Below are 18,050 nucleotides of genomic sequence, written 5' to 3'. Positions count from 1 at the left end.
AGTACGGTTACGATATTTTGTTCGAAGATTTAAGTAAGCTTCTTAGCAGTATTTCAACATTATTTTGCAGACATATTTATGTGATTAATATTTTAGTTATTTTTTTTTTAATTTATCGAGGAAAACTCATTATATGAAGTTTTTTTTTGTTAATTCCAACAAATGCTACCGTACTATTTGTCATCCGACTGTATAGCTGCGTTGTTTTTTTTTCATTCAATTTTGAAATTTTCATCCATTTTGAGACGAGTCTTAGTTCAAATATTTCTACTTCTTTTCGTATTTATTATTTTGATTTGTAATTTCATTCCCAATTTACAACAGAATAATGTAACAAGAGCAGCAACTTGAAAATAAAGATATTTTTTAGTTCGGTTTTGATTTGTTTATTTGTTGTTCATTAGGGGAATGAGTTCAGTTTAAATTGTGATATGATTACTTGTATAGAATATCAACCTGTGTGGAAACGACAATCTAAATCAGTGGGTTTGGCTCGAACGAATAACGGCCACGACGCACGCTTGGTTCCTTAAGGGTCATTATAACATCTTGGGACGCGAAGGCACGCTCGTCCGAAACATCCGGAAACACGAAAATGTCGGATTTCTTTGTAGATTTGCGCAGGAACGATCCTAGGTAATCCCCACCTGCTTTGCTGGTGATTTTTCCAATGTGGCGTGAATCCCGTTTGCCGTACACAAATTTGACGAGAACCCAGCTTCCCACTCCGGGTTCCAATTCGTTCAGCGTGTCCACGTTGTCCAGCTCGTCGTCATTTTCTCCCAACTCATCCTGCTCGTCCTCGCTAAGTGCACAATCAGCTTCCGGCCCCGGTTCTCCCAGCTCGCCCAGGTCGTTCAGTTCATCCTGTTCGCCTTCGCTCAAGGTGTCCGCATCTTGTAGATCTCCGGCAACGTCGTTCAAGGTAGCTGGCTGGAAATCAGCGGAAGTCACGCTTCGACCAGCGGGCACATTAAGCTTCTTCTTGCGCCCTTTTTGTGGTTCTCCTTCGTTACCGTATCGCATCAGTTTCAGGTATTCGGTCAGACTGTCGTTTACGGTTACATTTTCGTCCTCCACCTCTTGCTGCAGTCCTTGTGGCAGCCGTGCGAGTACCTTTTTACGGTTAACCGGAGCAAGCCCGCATTTAACAAACCCGGAGATGATATCTTTCTCCAAGTTAGCGTCCATGCCTTCCAACGTAGCCCTCAGCAATCTCGGGAAATGCTTTTTTTCAAAAGCTTGACTTCCGGTGGCGCTTTTCATTTTGTTGGTCTCCAAAACTTGCCGCCATTGTCCCTTCATCGGCCGGAATAGCGAGACATCAAGAGGTTGTGTGAGATGTGTCGAGTTAGCGGGAAGAAAGGTGAACTTCACTTGATTTGCTTCGCACAGACCGACAACTTCCGGTGACAGATGACTGCTCAGGTTATCACCAATAAGCAGTTTGCTTCCTTCAAATCGGCGGCAGTACGGGATGATCACGGACTTGAACCAGTCGGCGAAAATGGATGCATCCATCCAACCTGACTTGGTCCGATTGAAAAGACAGCCCGATGGGCCGCCCAGTGTCCAGGCGTCGTACAAATTGGTCGCTTTGTAGATGACGTACGGGGGAAGCAGCACCCCACTTGCTGTCGCGGCGAACATCACGCTCACACTCGACTTCGTCTGGTTAATAACGCGCTCCGGGTACTTACAACCACGCTTGAAAATCAGCTTCTTGCGCCCCGGATCATCAGCCCACGCCGATTCGTCGTAGTTGATCTTCAGGTGATCCGGGATTCCCTCCGAAGTCAACTCGTACTCGTCGAAGAAGGAGTTGATGTTAGTCGGAGAAACGCGAGCCCTGTTCCGTTTTATATTCTGGCACAGTCGCTTGGACAACATCGCTTCATGTCTCCGGAGGAAGCCGGCAGCCCAGTCGTACCCGGGGAAATTGTCCCTGAATTTGGGGACCACCATCCCATTCTTATCCAAGAACGTCTTCACGAAGCACCGAAGGTCAAATGTGCTGAGTGGGTAGCCCCACTCAGCACAAATGATTAGGCTCTTCACGATGTTTGCTTCGTGATTTCCGGAAAGCGCCGGTTGACCACCTCGTTTCCGTAGAACGCAGTTCGGGTCTTTTTTGAGTTTCGACTCAAGCCGCTGGAGCGAGGATTTGGAAAGGCCATATTTCTTGGCCACCTTCCGGAGCGGAACACCTCGCCGCCTTTCACGCACAGCCTTCATTGACGCTTCCACACTTACAGATCCGGTTTTTGCGTTTTCCGGCAGGTAAACACGAACCATCTATAAATAAAGGAAAACTTATAAGTTTTATTGATAAATTTGCTAGATTTAGGCAGAATTACCTTAATTAAAACGACGAAACCGACGAAATAAAGAAAATCAAAACTCTGCTGAGACGGTTTGAGGCGGAAATGGCAAATTTCTCGTGTCAACTTTTTGTTTACTTCAGTTTTGACATTTGCACGGTTAAATGAGGTGCGTGATATTCTTTATGTTTTACTCGGTGTTAGCGTGAATTTGATGAAAAAATAATTTTTTTTTAAATAAAATGATCAAATTACCGGATTAAACCAAATATTTTATAGAAACTAAGTGAACTGAGCATAACGATGTATATTTTTACATGTATTAAGTACGCATAAGGTGTTGTAGGAATCATACAAAAGTAGAAAAATACTGTCCCAATTCACCCAAAATCTTCCAGTCTTTTTATATTTTTTATATATATGGTTGAAACTATGTGTTGATATCATAGAATTTAATTCTTTATACTTCATTTTGTTAAGGAATAACTTGTTAAAAAGTTATACTATATGAGTGTTCGGGACGCCCAAAGAAAACAAGTCCTTGAGAATCAGCTGTTTATTCGTGCAGCAGATCAAAGAATTTGTTTGTTTCCTTTTTGTTGTTCAACCCAACCGGATTTCAGCCCTTGTTTGTGTCGCAGTGGTACAAAGACAGCGGTTCTGTCCTGTTCCGTCCTAAGCCGTCTCGTCTTCCCTCCGTGGATCGCCACCCGGATCAACCCGCGTGTGGTTCGAATTTGTGCCGTTCCCGTCTTGTACACCCGGCCACCAAATTCCTATCCCAACTCCTCAAAATACTCCGAAAATCACTCCACTTTTCCGTCCCTGATAAACTTGTGCTTGTGAAAAATGACTGTGCTTTGATTTGTCGTCCCTCTGCTCGTGTGTTTCGTCATTGTTTCTTCCTTCTTCTCACGTCTCACGCGCGTGAGATGCCGTCGCGCCGTTCGTTCCCACGCAGCAGCATGGTGTCGACCCCGTCGCGGCAGTGAGCGGCCTCAACATCCCCCGGCCCGTAAACCCGGTTCCGAGGCTTCTGAAGCAGGTTTACCCTCGATCTCTAGCACGGCCAGCCTCGCTGTCGCGCGCTTCACCAGCCCGCTGTTGGTTCGCACCCATGCTTGGCGAATCCTTCCGTCGCCGGACACGACTGGCTCCTCGACCACTCCACGGATCCAGGACTTCCTGTTCTTCCCGTCGACGATGTAGACCAGGTCGCCCGCCTTCAGCGGCCTCGACTCACCGAACCACTTCGTGCGTTGATTCACCGACGGCACGTACTCCTTGATCCAGCGCTGCCACATCACATCTGCCAACTGTTGCGACCGCTTGTAGGCGTCACGTAGAGCTTCTGCAGGGTGAGGGGATGGCGGAACCGTGTTGGGTTCGTTCGGTGAAACTCCTCGGATGAAGTGATTTGGTGTGAGTGCCTCCGCCTGCGACGATTCTTGAGCCACGTACGTGAGCGGACGTGAGTTTATCATGTCCTCCGCTTCCGCCAGACAGGTCATAAGAATCTCGTCCGTCAGCCGCCGCCCGTCGTCCAACGCCTCCAGCGCCTCCTTCACAGAGCGGACCAGACGCTCCCAAACACCCCCCATGTGGGGTGCAGCGGGTGGGTTGAAGGTCCACTTCGTTCTCGACGTTGTCAGCACCTCGGCGCAGTCGTTCCCGATGCTCCGCACCGTCTCCACCAGCTCCTTGCTCGCGCCCCGAAAGTTCGTTCCGTTGTCGGAGAAGAACTCGACCGGAGGGCCTCGACGACAGATGAAACGGCGAATCGCCATCAGACACGTTTGTGCCGTCAGTCCATACGCCACCTCCAGATGCACCGCGCGCGTGACGAAGCATGTGAACAGCGCTACCCAACGCTTCTCGGACCGACGTCCCACTGACACGTCGAGCGGACCCAGATAATCAACCCCGACGTAACTGAACGGGCGAAGATTCGGTGTGATGCGTTGCACAGGAAGCGCCGCCATCCTTGGAACCAACGGCTGATTGCGGTGCACCTTGCACCAGACGCACGCCGCCGCCACTTGTCGAACCAGTGTGTTGACCCCCAGAATGAAGAAACGCTGGCGCAGCTCGTTCTTGATCGTCTCGCGATATCCGTGTCCGAACTTCTGGTGGTAGTGCTGGACAATCATCCGGGTGACATGGTGATCCTTCGGTAGAATCACTGGGAATCTCAGATCGAAAGGCAGAAACTCCGCGTTCTCGGTTCTACCCTCCATCCGCAGCAGGCCGTCTTCGTCGACCAGTGGAGTCAGCTTGTACAGCGGACTTGATTTTTCGAGGGCGAGCCACTGATCCGCCGGACGATCCTTGTTCCTGGTCATCACTTTCACCTCGTCGATGAAGCTCTCCGCCTGCACCATCTTCAGCAGGTACACCTCCGCCTGCTTGTACTCGTCCTGCTGCAGAGCCACACGTACCGATGGTACCGTCGTCGGTCTCAGCATCTTCGCCTGCGCCTTCGTCGCACGCAGCGTCTCCATCGGCAGCCCTTTCGTTTTCCGCTTGAGGTTCGACACGAATCGGTGAGCGCACGCCATGGTCCTCACCAGCATCGTCCACCTTGAGAAATGGTTCGCCTCCACGATGGTGTCCACCACCTTCACGTCGTGTAGAAGAAGATGCACGCGAAGTTCCTCCGTGGTGTTCGGTGGGGGCAGGCTTTTCTTCGGCCAGTTTACTTGCTGGTCGTGGATGAACCTTGGGCAGCAGACCCACGGACTGTCGGGCCGGACGTTCGGGTCCTTACCCCACTTCGTCAGGATGTCGGCGATGTTATGTTGTGTCGGGACGAAGTTCCAATCCATCAGCGACGTCATGCTCAAAATGGCACCAATCCGAAATCCAACGAACTGTTTGTAGCGACGCTGATCGGAACGGATCCACGACAGGACGACCGCCGAATCAGTCCAGAAAAAGGTCTTGCTGATCGGGAAACTGTGGTTGTCGTGAATCGCCTGGGACATGCGCGCCGCAAGTACACACGACTCCAGCTCCAGACGCGGGATGGACAGCATTTTCAGGGGCGCCACCTTGGACCGACTCATCACCAGCGCCACCACCACTTCGCCCCGGACAACTGCCCGGAAATACGCCACGCATCCGTATGCCTTGTCGCCCGCATCCGCGAAGATGTGCAGCTGAATCTCCTCAATCTCGTCCCACCGCACGTTCCCGAAATAGCACCTTGGTAGTTTGAAGTGCTTCGCGTCCGCCAAAATGTTGATCCAACGCAGCCACCTCTGGAAAGCCAACTCGTCGATCATTTCGTCCCACTCGCATCCCGTGCGCCACAGATCTTGCACCAGGATCTTCCCGAGAATGGTGATCGGTCCGAGGAATCCCGCTGGATCGAATTGCGCCATGACCACACTCAGCACGATCCGCTTGGTCGGACGTCGCTCTCCCGCCAGAACGTCACGGAACTCCGGCTTCGAGGCCACCGCTAAACAGAACACGTCCTGATCCGGTTCCCAGACTATGCCGAGTACACGCTCGTAGAAAGCCGACTTTTCCTGGTTGAAGTGCACGGATGTCTTCACGCTTCGTTCTCCCATCGCGTCCAGCACCTTCTTCGAGTTAGACACCCAATTCCGGATGTTGAAACCTCCTTTCGAGTGGATGTACTTCACCTCGTTGGCCCGCCGAATCGCTTCCTCGACCGTGTCCACCGAGTCGTAGTAGTCGTCCACGTAGTGTCGTTCCTTAATTGCCGCCGCTGCCTCCGGGAACTCCTCCGCATACTGGTCCGCGTTCAGGTTCTTCACGAACTGAGCCGAACTTGGGGAGCAAGCCGACCCGAAAGTTGCAACGTCCATGACGTACACCTGCGGAGCGTCGGCAGGGTTCTCGCGGAACAGGAAGCGTTGAGCTTGCTTGTCCTCCTCTCTGATCCTGATCTGATGGTACATTTCTTGGATGTCCCCACCCAGCGCGATCGGTCTCTCCCGGAAACGACACACAACTCGTGGCAGTGGCACCAACATGTCCGGTCCCTTGAGCAGCTGTGAGTTCAGCGAGACACCCCGTACCGACGCCGCCGCGTCCCAAACCAGTCTTGTCTTGTCCGGCTTCCGAGGGTTCAGGACGACGTTCAGTGGCAGATACCAAACGGCGTTGCTGGGCGTCTTCAGTTCCTCGGCCGTTGCTTTGTGCGCGTACCCCTTGTTCTGGTACTCCGCGATCTGTTGAGAGACGTTCTGCTTCAACGTTGGGTTCTTGTCCAGCTTTCTCTCCAACACCTGCAGCCGCCGCGTTGCCATCGGGTAGCTGTCCGGGAATCGCCGCTCGTCCTCGCGCCACAGCAGACCGATTTCGAACCGCTCTCCGGTGCGCTTCGTCGTCGTCTCCAAGATTTTCTTCGCTCGTTGTTCTTCGGCGGACTCCGGCACCGAAAACGACGCAACACCAGCTTCGTCGAGAACGTACTGGTCCCTCATCATGTCGTGGAGTTCTTGATTACTGGCCGGCTTGACGACATGCAGATTCAGGAACGTATGCACCAAGGGCTTGGGTGTATCAGGTCCGTACACGGTCCAGCCGAGCTTTGAACGGACAGCAATCGGTTCGCCTTGTTGACCGACTCTTGATTCCAGCGGCGCGAAGAGATGAATGTTGTCAAGCCCGATCAAGATGGTCGGTTTCTCCTTGACCTGCTCCGCAACCTGTACGCCCGCCAGATGACCGTACCGCTTCTGCACCTCCTTAAACCTCACATCTTGCTGCGGCAACTGCAGCTTCGAAACCGTCCGCACGTTCTCCAACTGGAACATCTCTCTCGAACCTCTGGCCGCAAGCGTCAGGCTCACCCGGCGAGATTGGTTCTCGTGCCGATCGATCTCGGCAGTCCAGGACACGACCAGCGGCTCCAGCTTTCCTTGCACTCCCAGCTTGTTGGCCACGTACTCCTCCATGAGTGTACTCGACGATCCTTCGTCCAAAAACGCCAGAGTGTTGAACGCCTTGCTCCCCGCGTACATGGTGATCGGAATGGTCCGGAAGATCACCCCGCCGTCGACCTTGTGCGTGTTGCAGTCAACCCGCTGGAACTGCCTCGCAGCTTCCTCGCGGTGAAGTAGCGGATGATGTTGTCCTCGACAATTTCCGATCTGGCAGCGCATCTTCGAATGGCACGCGCTGTTGCCATGGCTGCTCAAGCACACCGTGCACAGCTTCAAGCGCTCCACGGTCTTCATGCGCTCAGGCACCCGCATTCCTCTAAACTCGCTGCAGTTCCGTATCAAGTGGCTGGTTTGTTTACAAACGTAGCAAGCCATGCTCGTTCTGCCACCCGCCGCTTTCTCTCGTCGCTTCGTGCAGGTGCACGAACTCGTTCCGCTTGCCCTTCCCGCCGTGTGACTTCGTAGGCTCCTGAAGCGAGAGCGCCGCAAACTCGGCCACCTCCGACACGTCCTCGACCAGTTCCGACAAGAAGTCGGACAGCATTCTCAGCGGAGTGTTGACCTTTCCCCGTCTGTAGCGCACCCAGTCGAGCTGATGACTTGTCGGCAATCTTTCAACCAGCTCCTGGACCAGCATCGGGTTGTTCAGATGATCCTTCATGCCCGACACTTCCAGGTGATCACACAGTTGCTTGATGGTGATCCCGAAATGGATGAACGTGTCAAGATTTTCGCTTGTGGGAGCTGGCGCGTTCCGGACCTTCTGCAAAAGCGCCCGAAGCAGCTTCTCCGGCCGGCCAAACATGTGTCGCAAGTCTTCGATGACATCCGGCACCGCATCCGGCAGCACGAGCCGACCCTGCACCAACGTCAGCGCTGGCCCTTCGAGACAATCCACCAATCTCTTCAAGTTGTCTACGTTCGTGAATCCGCAGGCTTCAGTGGTATACTTGAAGCTGCTTATGAAGAGAGGCCACACCTCCGGCTCCCCGGAGAACTTCGGCAGATGTCGCGACATGGCTTGTCTAGCCGCCAACTGCTCCTTCGTCAACTTCGTGACCGGTTTCCCCGGCCCGTCAGAGCCCTCGCGCGATCCGGAAACCGGTGTCGTCGGGTCCTCCTTCTCGTCGCTCTCATCACCACTGCTGTCGGGATCGGAATCGCTGAGTTTGGGGACGGGTAACTTCGGCTTTCCTAGAACCCCCTTCGGAGTGTCCGTGGAGCCCGAGCCCGCTCCCTCGCTCTTGCCAGCCGGTGGATCCACCGCGACCTTCTCAAGCTTCTGCTTGCTCTTCTTGACGAGATTCTTGATCTCCTTCTGCTTCGCGAGGAACTCTTCCTCCGCAGCCTTCTGCCTATCCAAAAACTCCTGCTCCATCTTGAGCTTCAGCGCGCGCACCTCGTTCGCCGCCGCAAACTCCCTCTCCTGCATCTCTCTCTCCATCTGGAGCTCCTGCTCGGCAAAACTCTTCTCCATCTCGATCCGCTTCATACGGATCATCACCTCCTGGGCCAACTTCTTCTCCCGCTCCACTCGTTCCAACTCCAACTGTTCCAGCACGTCCTTCGGCAGGTCAGCAGCGCCGGAAGTAGTGCCCGCATCGCTCTTCGGCTTCTTGGCGTTCTTCCGGGTCTTTGGCACTTGCAGCGACTGAGAACAGTTCGGGCAAAGGTAGTTCTCAACTTTTCCCGTTTCTCCAGCGCACGCCAAATGTGCCCAAAGCCGGCAAGCTTCGCACTCCACCGTCTCAGCGTCGTCACCCTTCGCTTTGCCGCAGACTACGCAGTCGGCAGGAACATCCGGCTTGGGTTTGGGGGCCATCCTGAACTGTTCCACGCCGGAAACAAATTCTTTGATGATGTTCGGGACGCCCAAAGAAAACAAGTCCTTGAGAATCAGCTGTTTATTCGTGCAGCAGATCAAAGAATTTGTTTGTTTCCTTTTTGTTGTTCAACCCAACCGGATTTCAGCCCTTGTTTGTGTCGCAGTGGTACAAAGACAGCGGTTCTGTCCTGTTCCGTCCTAAGCCGTCTCGTCTTCCCTCCGTGGATCGCCACCCGGATCAACCCGCGTGTGGTTCGAATTTGTGCCGTTCCCGTCTTGTACACCCGGCCACCAAATTCCTATCCCAACTCCTCAAAATACTCCGAAAATCACTCCACTTTTCCGTCCCTGATAAACTTGTGCTTGTGAAAAATGACTGTGCTTTGTTTTGATTTGTCGTCCCTCTGCTCGTGTGTTTCGTCATTGTTTCTTCCTTCTTCTCACGTCTCACGCGCGTGAGATGCCGTCGCGCCGTTCGTTCCCACGCAGCAGCATGGTGTCGACCCCGTCGCGGCAGTGAGCGGCCTCAACAATGAGAAAGAAATAAAATGCGCCTAACGATGTTTTCCAAGTAACACTTTGATCATCATGTTCATATGTTATTCCATCACGCTTTCTTATTTTGGGTAGTAAAATTATTTATCCATTATATTTGAAGCTCTACTTAAAAGAATATCAAAATTCGAAGTATTTCAAACATTTTGTGAGAAAAGTAGACTCCTAACAAAGGAAAAAATGCAGAAAAATGTCACTCAAATAATTTTCCCAGTTTTGTCCCGATTCAAACTGATGTCCCGATTCGCCCCATTTGATAGTGAAAATCAGCAAATTGGATGGAGTTAGGATAGTTTTAGACCCTAAAAATCCTAAGTGTAAATATGGGTATCCGGCGCCGTCGCTCCGTGCCGTACTCAAACACATACAAGTAAATTGACAAAAAAAAGTCAGAGGTTGGTGTGAGCACACTTTTAATTTTATTTAAAATCAGTCTTCAGGGCATTAAAATATACATTTTCTTCTATCATCAAAACAAATTTGAAGACATTTGGTTGTGTCATTTCCGAGATATAGCTATTTGAAGTTAGCAGTTTAAAAAAAACGGGTGCCACGACATCTCTACACTGCCTTGACCAAATCGGCTCAAAATTTTGGTGACGACTTATTAAACCGGTTCTGTGTGCATGACGAAGGCCGATGTTTAAAAATCTCAATTAAAAAAAAAGATAAAAATATTTTTGTTTTTTTTTTTTCATATCAAAATTCGTCAGTTTTTGATTTTTGTATGTTTTTAAGCAAAATTCCAAAATCGGGCTTCGTCGTCGTCGTTCACTCCAAATTTAAGCCAATTTGGTCCATCCCATCTCGAGATATCGTGGCACCCGTAAATCAACTCGGTGTTTCGAGAAAAACGCTCAGAAAGTTTGACAGTCCGTTTGACACCAGTGGTTGGTACTAGCTGTGCCGATCTGGACAAGCTGTTGCTTAACCAGGAAGAAAAAACTTCAGAGGATTCAGAACAAAATTCTGAAAATGATTCTGAAACTTCCTCCCTGGTTCAGCACCAGTGAACTTCATCAATTAGCCGAAGTGCTTTAGTTTTTAACACTCAAACTCTCGGGTAGTCATTTGACCCCTATTTTTTTCTTAAAAATCTCATAACTTTTGATAGAATTGACCAGTTTGGATGCTTCCGGGTGCAAAAGATCCAGATTTGTCTATATTTCCAACTGTCAGACGGAGGACAAATGTGGTCCATTTTTACCGGAGATATTCCGGATTCTGTTGGCCCTCCTAAATGGATATTTGGCCAATATAATAAAAACTTTTCAACAGAATAAAATTGGAAATGATGCAAAACTTCAAGGAATCATCCTAAAACATCATCCTGCATAGATACATGACATGCTGAAGACCCTCGGGCACCGGAACAGGTTCTATCCGGAAACGGTTCACTGAGCTGATGTCAATTGTTGCCCAACTGGAACCGGCTCCGCTGCCCCGTAGGACTTAACCATGTCAACTATTTTTGCAGGATGATGTATTAGGATGATGCCTTGTAGTTTTGCATCATTTCCGAAATTTTTCTGTTGAAAAGTTTTTATTATATTAGCCAAATACCCATATAGGAGGGCTGAGGTACCCCAACAGAATCCGGAATATCTCCGGTAAAAATAGACCACATTTGTCCCCCATCTGGCAGTTCAAAATATAGACAAATCTGGATCTTTTGCAACCGAAAGCATCCAAATTAGTCAATTCTATCAAAAGTTATAGGATTTCTAAGAAAAAAATAGGGGTCAAATGACTACCCGAGCGTTTGAGTGTTAATAGTAGCAACAAATTGAAAAAAATATAATCATTGCAGTCTTCAGCTGCATTGATCCGCTCTTTATATAGTTTATAAGTTAGTTCTAAGGTATCCCTTTTCCCTTTTGTACATGTAGGACCTCCTACATTTAAAAATCACTGAATAGCGAAAGCTACAATATTTCATGAATAAATGAAAGTTGCTAGTATTTAAAATTGAGGTGAAAAGTCATCGTTTGTGATTGGACACTCAATAATCCAGGTTTTTAACAATATGGACGAATACCGAATGTAACGCTTGTAACGGTACGGGGGTACTGTCAAACCAATTTTGTAACGCACGCTCACGTCACGTCATTCTTGAACTCCTGTCAAAAAATTTCACCAAGATGGCGTCTCACATTTTTGCTTCCGCACCGCACCGTCCGCACAAAACAAAACTTTTTCTGCTGGAGTGTTGTCGAGAGAACTCGTTTCTTTACAAAAACAGCTTCCCAGGAGCAACACACGGCAGATCCGTCTTTATCCGCTGGCCGGAACGTGAAACGATTGTGCCCGAGATAGTGCCAGAAATGCCAGAAATTAACCGGAGACAGCAAGGCCGAAAGATGCTCGTGAAAGAACCTTTACTTCTCTTCACTTCCTGCAACCTCCAGCCGGAACCGAGTCCGTGGCTAAGAAAAACATACGAGGCAACATTCGCTGGCCACTGGCCGTGGAACAGTGGAAAAGTCAGTGTGAAGACACAGAACCTGTTGGTTTCGGGTAGCGGCTGCCGGTAGAAACTGGTTGTCTCGGGTGTTTTTCTTAACCACGAACACGGTTCCAGCTAACAGTTCTGTCGCGAGTTTCTTTCTGGCGTCCTGATCCGTGCATTTGTCTGGTTCTCGGGTTTCCGACCAGTAGGTTTTATCTGGGGTATTTTCTTGCGATTTTTTCCACTCTTCAGCGAGCGCTACTTTGTTCCCGGCAGCAGCCAACCGGCAGAAACGTTTGAGTCTCGGATGCCTTTGGTGTAAAAGTACGGTTCCTAACCCCGCACTAAAATAAGTGCAACAACAGATAGATTTGTTTTGTGAACATAACCTTAAACTAGAGATGGTGTGTTCCTTCCGGAATGAGGACAATTTTTGGAAAATGGACCAGGAAATGTGGTTCGGTGGAACAGTTGGCAAATGTTTTAGAAAATTTGTTTTTATTTTGATTCTCACCATGTCGGTGAAAATTGACGGGCGGCCCACCGTTTTTTTGTTTCTAGCTGCAGAGATCCACCTGGTTTGGTTGACACTGGGCAACCCACCAGCGAATAGAATGTGCACCAAATTGCTAAAAATCTCGAGGACAGAAAGATTCTGCTGGCCAGAAACACGCGAAAGAACTGTTAGCTGGAACCGTGTCCGTGGTTAAGAAAAACACCTGAGACAACACCGTTTCTACAGGCAGCCGCTGCCCGAAACCAACAGGTTCTGTGTCGTGTATTTCCCACTCACTTTTCCACTGTTCCATGGCCAGTGGCCAGCGAATGTTGCCTCGGATGATTTTCTTAGCCACGGACGCGGTTCCGGCTAGAGGTTGCAGGAAGTAAAGGTTTTTTCACGAGCATCTTTCTGCTTTGCTGTCTCGAGTTTATTTCTGGCACTATGAACTTGGTTCCAGCCAGCGGATCAGTCTGGGGTTGTTCCTGGGCAGCGGCTTTCGGAGAGAAACGGGTTGTCTCGAAAATATTCCGTGCAGCAGCAGAAAATGTTTTGTTGTGTGCGGATGGGGTGGAAGCAAAAATGTGTGACGCCATCTTGGTGAAAATTTTTGACAGGAGTTCAAGAATGACGTGACGTGAACGTGCGTTACAAAATTGGTTTGACAGTACCCCCGTACCGTTACATGCGTTATCTTCGGTATTCGTCCATGTTGTTAAAAACCTGGATATATTAACTGAATGAATGTACATGGAAAAGAAATTTGAATAAATATAAATTAAAAAAAAAGTGGTTGGTACTAGCAATCAACTTCGTTTTTTTAGGATAGTTTTCACTTTATGTGGCAGTATTATACCTTTAAAAATATAATATTAAACAAAAATAAATAAATAATCATAAAATAAAATAAATATTCGGGTTTCCTAAAAATATCAAAATTTGTATTACTTAATGCCCAGCAGTTTAAGTCACATTTTTATATTTTTCATTTGTTAGTTTGCAATTTAATTTCTCGGTTTGTTATTCAGGCCGATGCAAATATTTTTTTTTAAATGCCGTACGCGTACGGCCCTGTTATGAGTATGATATTTAAAAAAAAAACAAGATTTTTTCAAAGATTGCCGAATGAACATTTATTTAGTGTTTTGATCTCATTTCAGCCTGTAAAACGTGCCGTTCTTGTTTAAAATCTGAGATGGATCTTCTTGGTGTATTTTTATTTGCTCCCTTCTTTGATGGTATGGAAGTTAATGCACTCGCACTCCATGAAATTTACTGTGACCAGTGCATGCAGAAAATTATCGATCGAATGCATATTCTAGGGATACACTACAAAAAAGATTAAAAATAGTTATTTAAATTAAAAAAAAAATTTTTTTTATGATAAATGAATGGCTTTAATTTGAGTTTACTGAAAAAAACAAAACTTTCAAAATACAATGCTCTCATGAACCGGTTTCCGGTCTTTCTTGTTTGAACTTGAACATTCAACGTCGGCAAGCACGCCGATGTATTTGCCAAAGTACTTGTACCTTGTGGTTTTACCCAAATTGTTGACGTATCGCAACGAACCGGCACCTCATATTCTGATTGCCATGTTCAAATTATATCTCAAATATTCAAATTCCCAAACAGGTGTCCTCACCCTTCTGGGGTGTAATACTGGCCGATTTCATGACCAACAGTTTCAGTCAATTGCAGGAAGTCGAACGTGGAAGTTGTGAATTGTGGGTGTAGTCATCGCAATCTTTAAAATTGCTTCAAATATCTGAACGCTAATTGCATATTCCTGCTTAGAAAAACACAACCGGTCATTTTCACCATGGATGCCGGGGTGTACGTGTCGCAGGTGAGTGAAAGTGTTTGGAAGAGATTTTTTTTTTAATTTATAAAGCTTATTTTCCTGGTGCAATATCTAATACCACTTGCCTTACTTTTATCACTTGTAGCACCAACGAGGTCAAAACTTACGCGAAGCACCAAGGGGGTCAAAAAAGTTAGAAATGCAACTTCATCCGGCTGTATCTGTGGGAAAACTCAATCGGTTTGGATTATTCTTGTTGCATTCGATCCGGAAGGATGTTAAGAATCACCTACAACAAGGTAGATCCAAAACAGATGCGTCTACCCTAAGTTACAATGAAAAAGGCATTTCCAACTTTTTTTCAAGTGTTCAAAGAGCCGGTGAAGTTGCATTTCCAACTTTTTTGACCCCGTTGGGGCTACAAGTGTTATATTTCTCATTAGCAAAAAATATGAAATTTGTTGGAAAAGGCAGCTTAAAGTGTCAGAAATTATGGCGTGCCTTGATAAAATCTTTCTCGGCGGACTGCATATGGCCGGTACATCATTAGTGCTATGTGCCCTACTCAATATATTAATTACACTGAAAACTCAGATGATCTTTGTATAAACTAATGAAAAAATTCTCTGATGGCAATACCATGCGTCTCCATTAAGTAACTTTTAATATCAGCATGAAATGGAGAACATAAAATCCTTAAACGACACGAATGCCATTGCAATGGTGAAGTGTCTTTAATAAACTAATAATAATAATAAAATTCTTATAAAGTATTTTCAATTGTTATATTAAGAAGTTGGCACACTCAGTAATCGACATTTGATTAAATATTAAAAGTAATACGCCACCCCTCTTACCCCCCAGCAAACACTGCTGAAGGATGACATCATCAACAGCCAGCCGGTGTCAAATGGAAGCTCCCAGCGTGCGTTGCCGCAAATGCTGCAAGGTCCGCTAATCGGGCTGGAGCTTTTGCTGGATACCACGCGAATCCGCCTTCGCCAGCGTATCCAAATGGTGAAGATTTACTGCGGCTGTGACATGCCCATGAACTTTGAACTGATCAACGAGCGGAACCAGATCATCTACCAGTCGGAGGAACATAACGGGTGCTGCATCCGGAACTGTGTCCCCCAAGGGATGCGCACGGAATCGATCTTGAGCACCATGATAAATGCTCCGGTGCTGCGATTCCAGCGTGAGTCCCGGTGCGTGCTGAACTGCTGTCTACCGTGCTGTTGCTGTGCGTTGCCCTTCAGCAAGGAACAGTTGTCCGTGGTAAGCATCGCCGGAGGTGGATCCGTCCTCGGAACAATCCGGCACGACTGGTCCATGTGGACGTCGAAGTTCAGCGTGTTGAATGGAACCGGCGAGGTCATGGCCAAAATTGAAGGTCCTGGCAAGGGTAACTTCACCTGCGGTGGAGATATTGAGTTTCAAATGTTGGCACCCAACGGGTACAAGTTGGGTTCGATCACCAAGCATTACGGTGGACTGGTTGGAGAACTTTGTACCGATTTTGATGAGTTTACCATAAACTTCCCACTGGACTTGGATGTTACTTTGAAAGCTTGCTTGGTAGGAGCTGCTCATCTGATCGTAAGTTATGATTTTCTCGATGCATTCCCCTACAATAACACCAATTTTCCAATTGCAGAATTTCCTCTTTTTCGAGGGCGCTTTCCGCCGACTTTTCCTAGCTGCTGGAGCTGGTGCTTATATGGGTTGCGTGGGAGCAACCACAGCACGTCACTAAATTGTAGTTTGTGAGAACGCATAACCAATCACTTCAATCACGCAAAAATGTTTATATTACCGAAACCAACGAAAACACCACTGAATTTGCTTCTGAGTGTATGCACAGTTTCAGGAAAATAAAATAAAAATCTAACAAATAATTGAATTGAGTTAAACGATTAAACGTTGAACGAGTTAAACGATAAATAATTGCATTGAGTTAAACGAATCGATTTTTTACATTTACCACGTCAAACAATTTTAGAATCATCGTTAGGCCGTTGCAAATATTGTTTGTAATTTATGTCCCTCGACTCTGACGAAAGTCGAGGGGGGGGGGGGGAGGGCAAAAAAATAAAAAAAGTATAAAAATTGATATTACGAGTCATGGTTTCAACATTTTAATGAAAAAAGTGTTTTAAAATGCATTATACATACAACTGTCCAGTTGTTTAGCCATCATTAGTTTCCAAAATAGTAGACATTGGAATTTCATAACAATTCAAACGTTTTTAAACAAGCCCAAACATGCTAATAGTAGTTTATGCTGAAAAAATCAAGTTTTGCAACGAGTTCCATACAACATTTTTTGCAATTCCAAAAAACACACACTGAGTGAAATTTTATGTCAAATTTTCATGTATTTTTTCAATAAATCGTTTAAATCAAAAATATGTTGAAAAGTGTTACTTTTCGAAACAAGTGCTGAAAAGTTCAACTTTTCAGCACCCATTTGAGTGCTGAGAAGTAGAACTTTTCAGCATTTATTTTGAAAAGTGTTGCTATTCGAATCTGTTATTTTTGGTACAGAAAAGTAGGCTATTTCGTCGTTCAAGAATGACAGGAAAAGTAAGTAGTTTCACGACGGAATTGCAAAAATATTATTATCAATGCAGAAAAATGCATTTGAGATTGTTTTCAGTTGAATAGACTTTTATTTTCATGGAAATTTTGATGTTCTTTGGTAAAATATTTTGTTGGCCCCTGATTTTTCAGACTAATTTTAAAGTGGGGTTGGGGGGGGGGGGGGTCGACATAAGCTTTGGAAAATATTTTAAACGGGCTATTAAAATATTTACTTGCTTGAGAAATTTTTATGGTATTTTTTTTAAAACCCTGTCTTTCTTTTCTTAACCTATATTCTAAACTAAAAATCAATGTTTATTTTTATCTATTCCTGTGAATTTTTTTTCTTCTCAATACTTAATGATTAGTCAATCTATGTTTTTTTAAATCTTTATAAACCAGCTTTTATTAAATCACTTTTGTATCCTTATTACAGGATAACCTATTGTTAGTGATTTATAAAAAACAATATTGTTTTATAAAAAATAATCTTTTTTTATCATATGCCTATTTCAAAATTTGAATTTGTCACCGCACATTATTCTTGAACATATGCAAAGGGGATTCAATTCATCTGAAAAAGGGCAAAATCGAATTCACATTGCTGGTATTGTTTGTTATAATTGTATGAATAGAAAATATACTTCATAGTTATTAAAGAAACGTTCGTTAACTTGAAATCAACACATTTCTCAAACAAATTAAAATACTTCAAAAAGTACGCTCACAAGGAAGTCCCCACACAACATTCTGCCTGAATATATGTGACCGAGTGCAAACGGAAAAAGCGCTGATAAGCTTCCAATTCAGTAAAATGATTTGCAATTCTCTGCGAAAACGATTAATTCCCTAAAAAAATAAGATATTAGCCATCAAGGCTAAAAATTGTAGTGGTTCTCCATATATTGCCGTTCTACACAGTTTATTTTGACGAAAATTCACAGTCACATCTAGTTCTTTGTTTAAACAATAAAGAAATTTCCCAAAAAGTGTCCACGTGGTTTATGGATGGGCCCTTAACACCCTCTAATCATTTTTCGAAAGTTTTTATTTTTCCCTTGTTTAGGAGGTTGTTTTGTTTTTTGTTTTATTTTT

The 18,050-nt window shown here is 46.3% G+C and overlaps 2 protein-coding genes and 1 long non-coding RNA gene across 3 annotated transcripts; 1 reads left to right on the top strand and 2 right to left on the bottom strand.

Annotated features, from left to right (window-relative positions):
• Positions 1–2,133: 2,133 nt before the first annotated feature.
• Positions 2,134–2,440, bottom strand: LOC119770495. Its single transcript, XR_005278854.1, has 2 exons — positions 2,358–2,440; positions 2,134–2,295 (listed from the first exon to the last, which is right to left on the bottom strand). It is a non-coding gene; the product is annotated as an uncharacterized LOC119770495 (long non-coding RNA).
• Positions 2,441–3,319: 879 nt separating this feature from the next.
• On the bottom strand, positions 3,320–7,552 carry LOC119769320. The gene has a single exon (XM_038261322.1). The coding sequence runs from the start codon at positions 7,550–7,552 to the stop codon at positions 3,320–3,322; it is 4,233 nt and encodes a 1,410-aa protein (XP_038117250.1).
• A 6,724-nt stretch (positions 7,553–14,276) lies between these two features.
• On the top strand, positions 14,277–16,385 carry LOC6037283 (phospholipid scramblase 2). The gene is made up of 4 exons (XM_038263045.1): positions 14,277–14,295; positions 14,366–14,417; positions 15,237–15,971; positions 16,030–16,385. The coding sequence occupies exons 2-4, from the start codon at positions 14,391–14,393 to the stop codon at positions 16,126–16,128; spliced, it is 861 nt and encodes a 286-aa protein (XP_038118973.1). The 5' UTR covers positions 14,277–14,295; positions 14,366–14,390; the 3' UTR covers positions 16,129–16,385.
• Positions 16,386–18,050: the final 1,665 nt, after the last annotated feature.

Source organism: Culex quinquefasciatus, chromosome 3 (genome assembly GCF_015732765.1).
Source record: "Culex quinquefasciatus strain JHB chromosome 3, VPISU_Cqui_1.0_pri_paternal, whole genome shotgun sequence".
Classification (NCBI taxonomy): Eukaryota; Metazoa; Arthropoda; class Insecta; order Diptera; family Culicidae; genus Culex; species Culex quinquefasciatus.
Note: the sequence above shows the minus strand (reverse complement) of the source record. Positions and strands in the feature narration are given on the sequence as shown.

Coding starts and splice junctions, on each gene's coding strand:
- LOC6037283 (XM_038263045.1), top strand. CDS start 14,391: ATGGATGCCGGGGTGTACGTGTCGCAG. Junction 14,418..15,236: donor CCGGGGTGTACGTGTCGCAG/GTGAGTGAAAGT, acceptor CTTACCCCCCAG/CAAACACTGCTGAAGGATGA. Junction 15,972..16,029: donor TAGGAGCTGCTCATCTGATC/GTAAGTTATGAT, acceptor TTCCAATTGCAG/AATTTCCTCTTTTTCGAGGG.
- LOC119769320 (XM_038261322.1), bottom strand. CDS start 7,552: ATGCGGGTGCCTGAGCGCATGAAGACCGTGGAGCGCTTGAAGCTGTGC.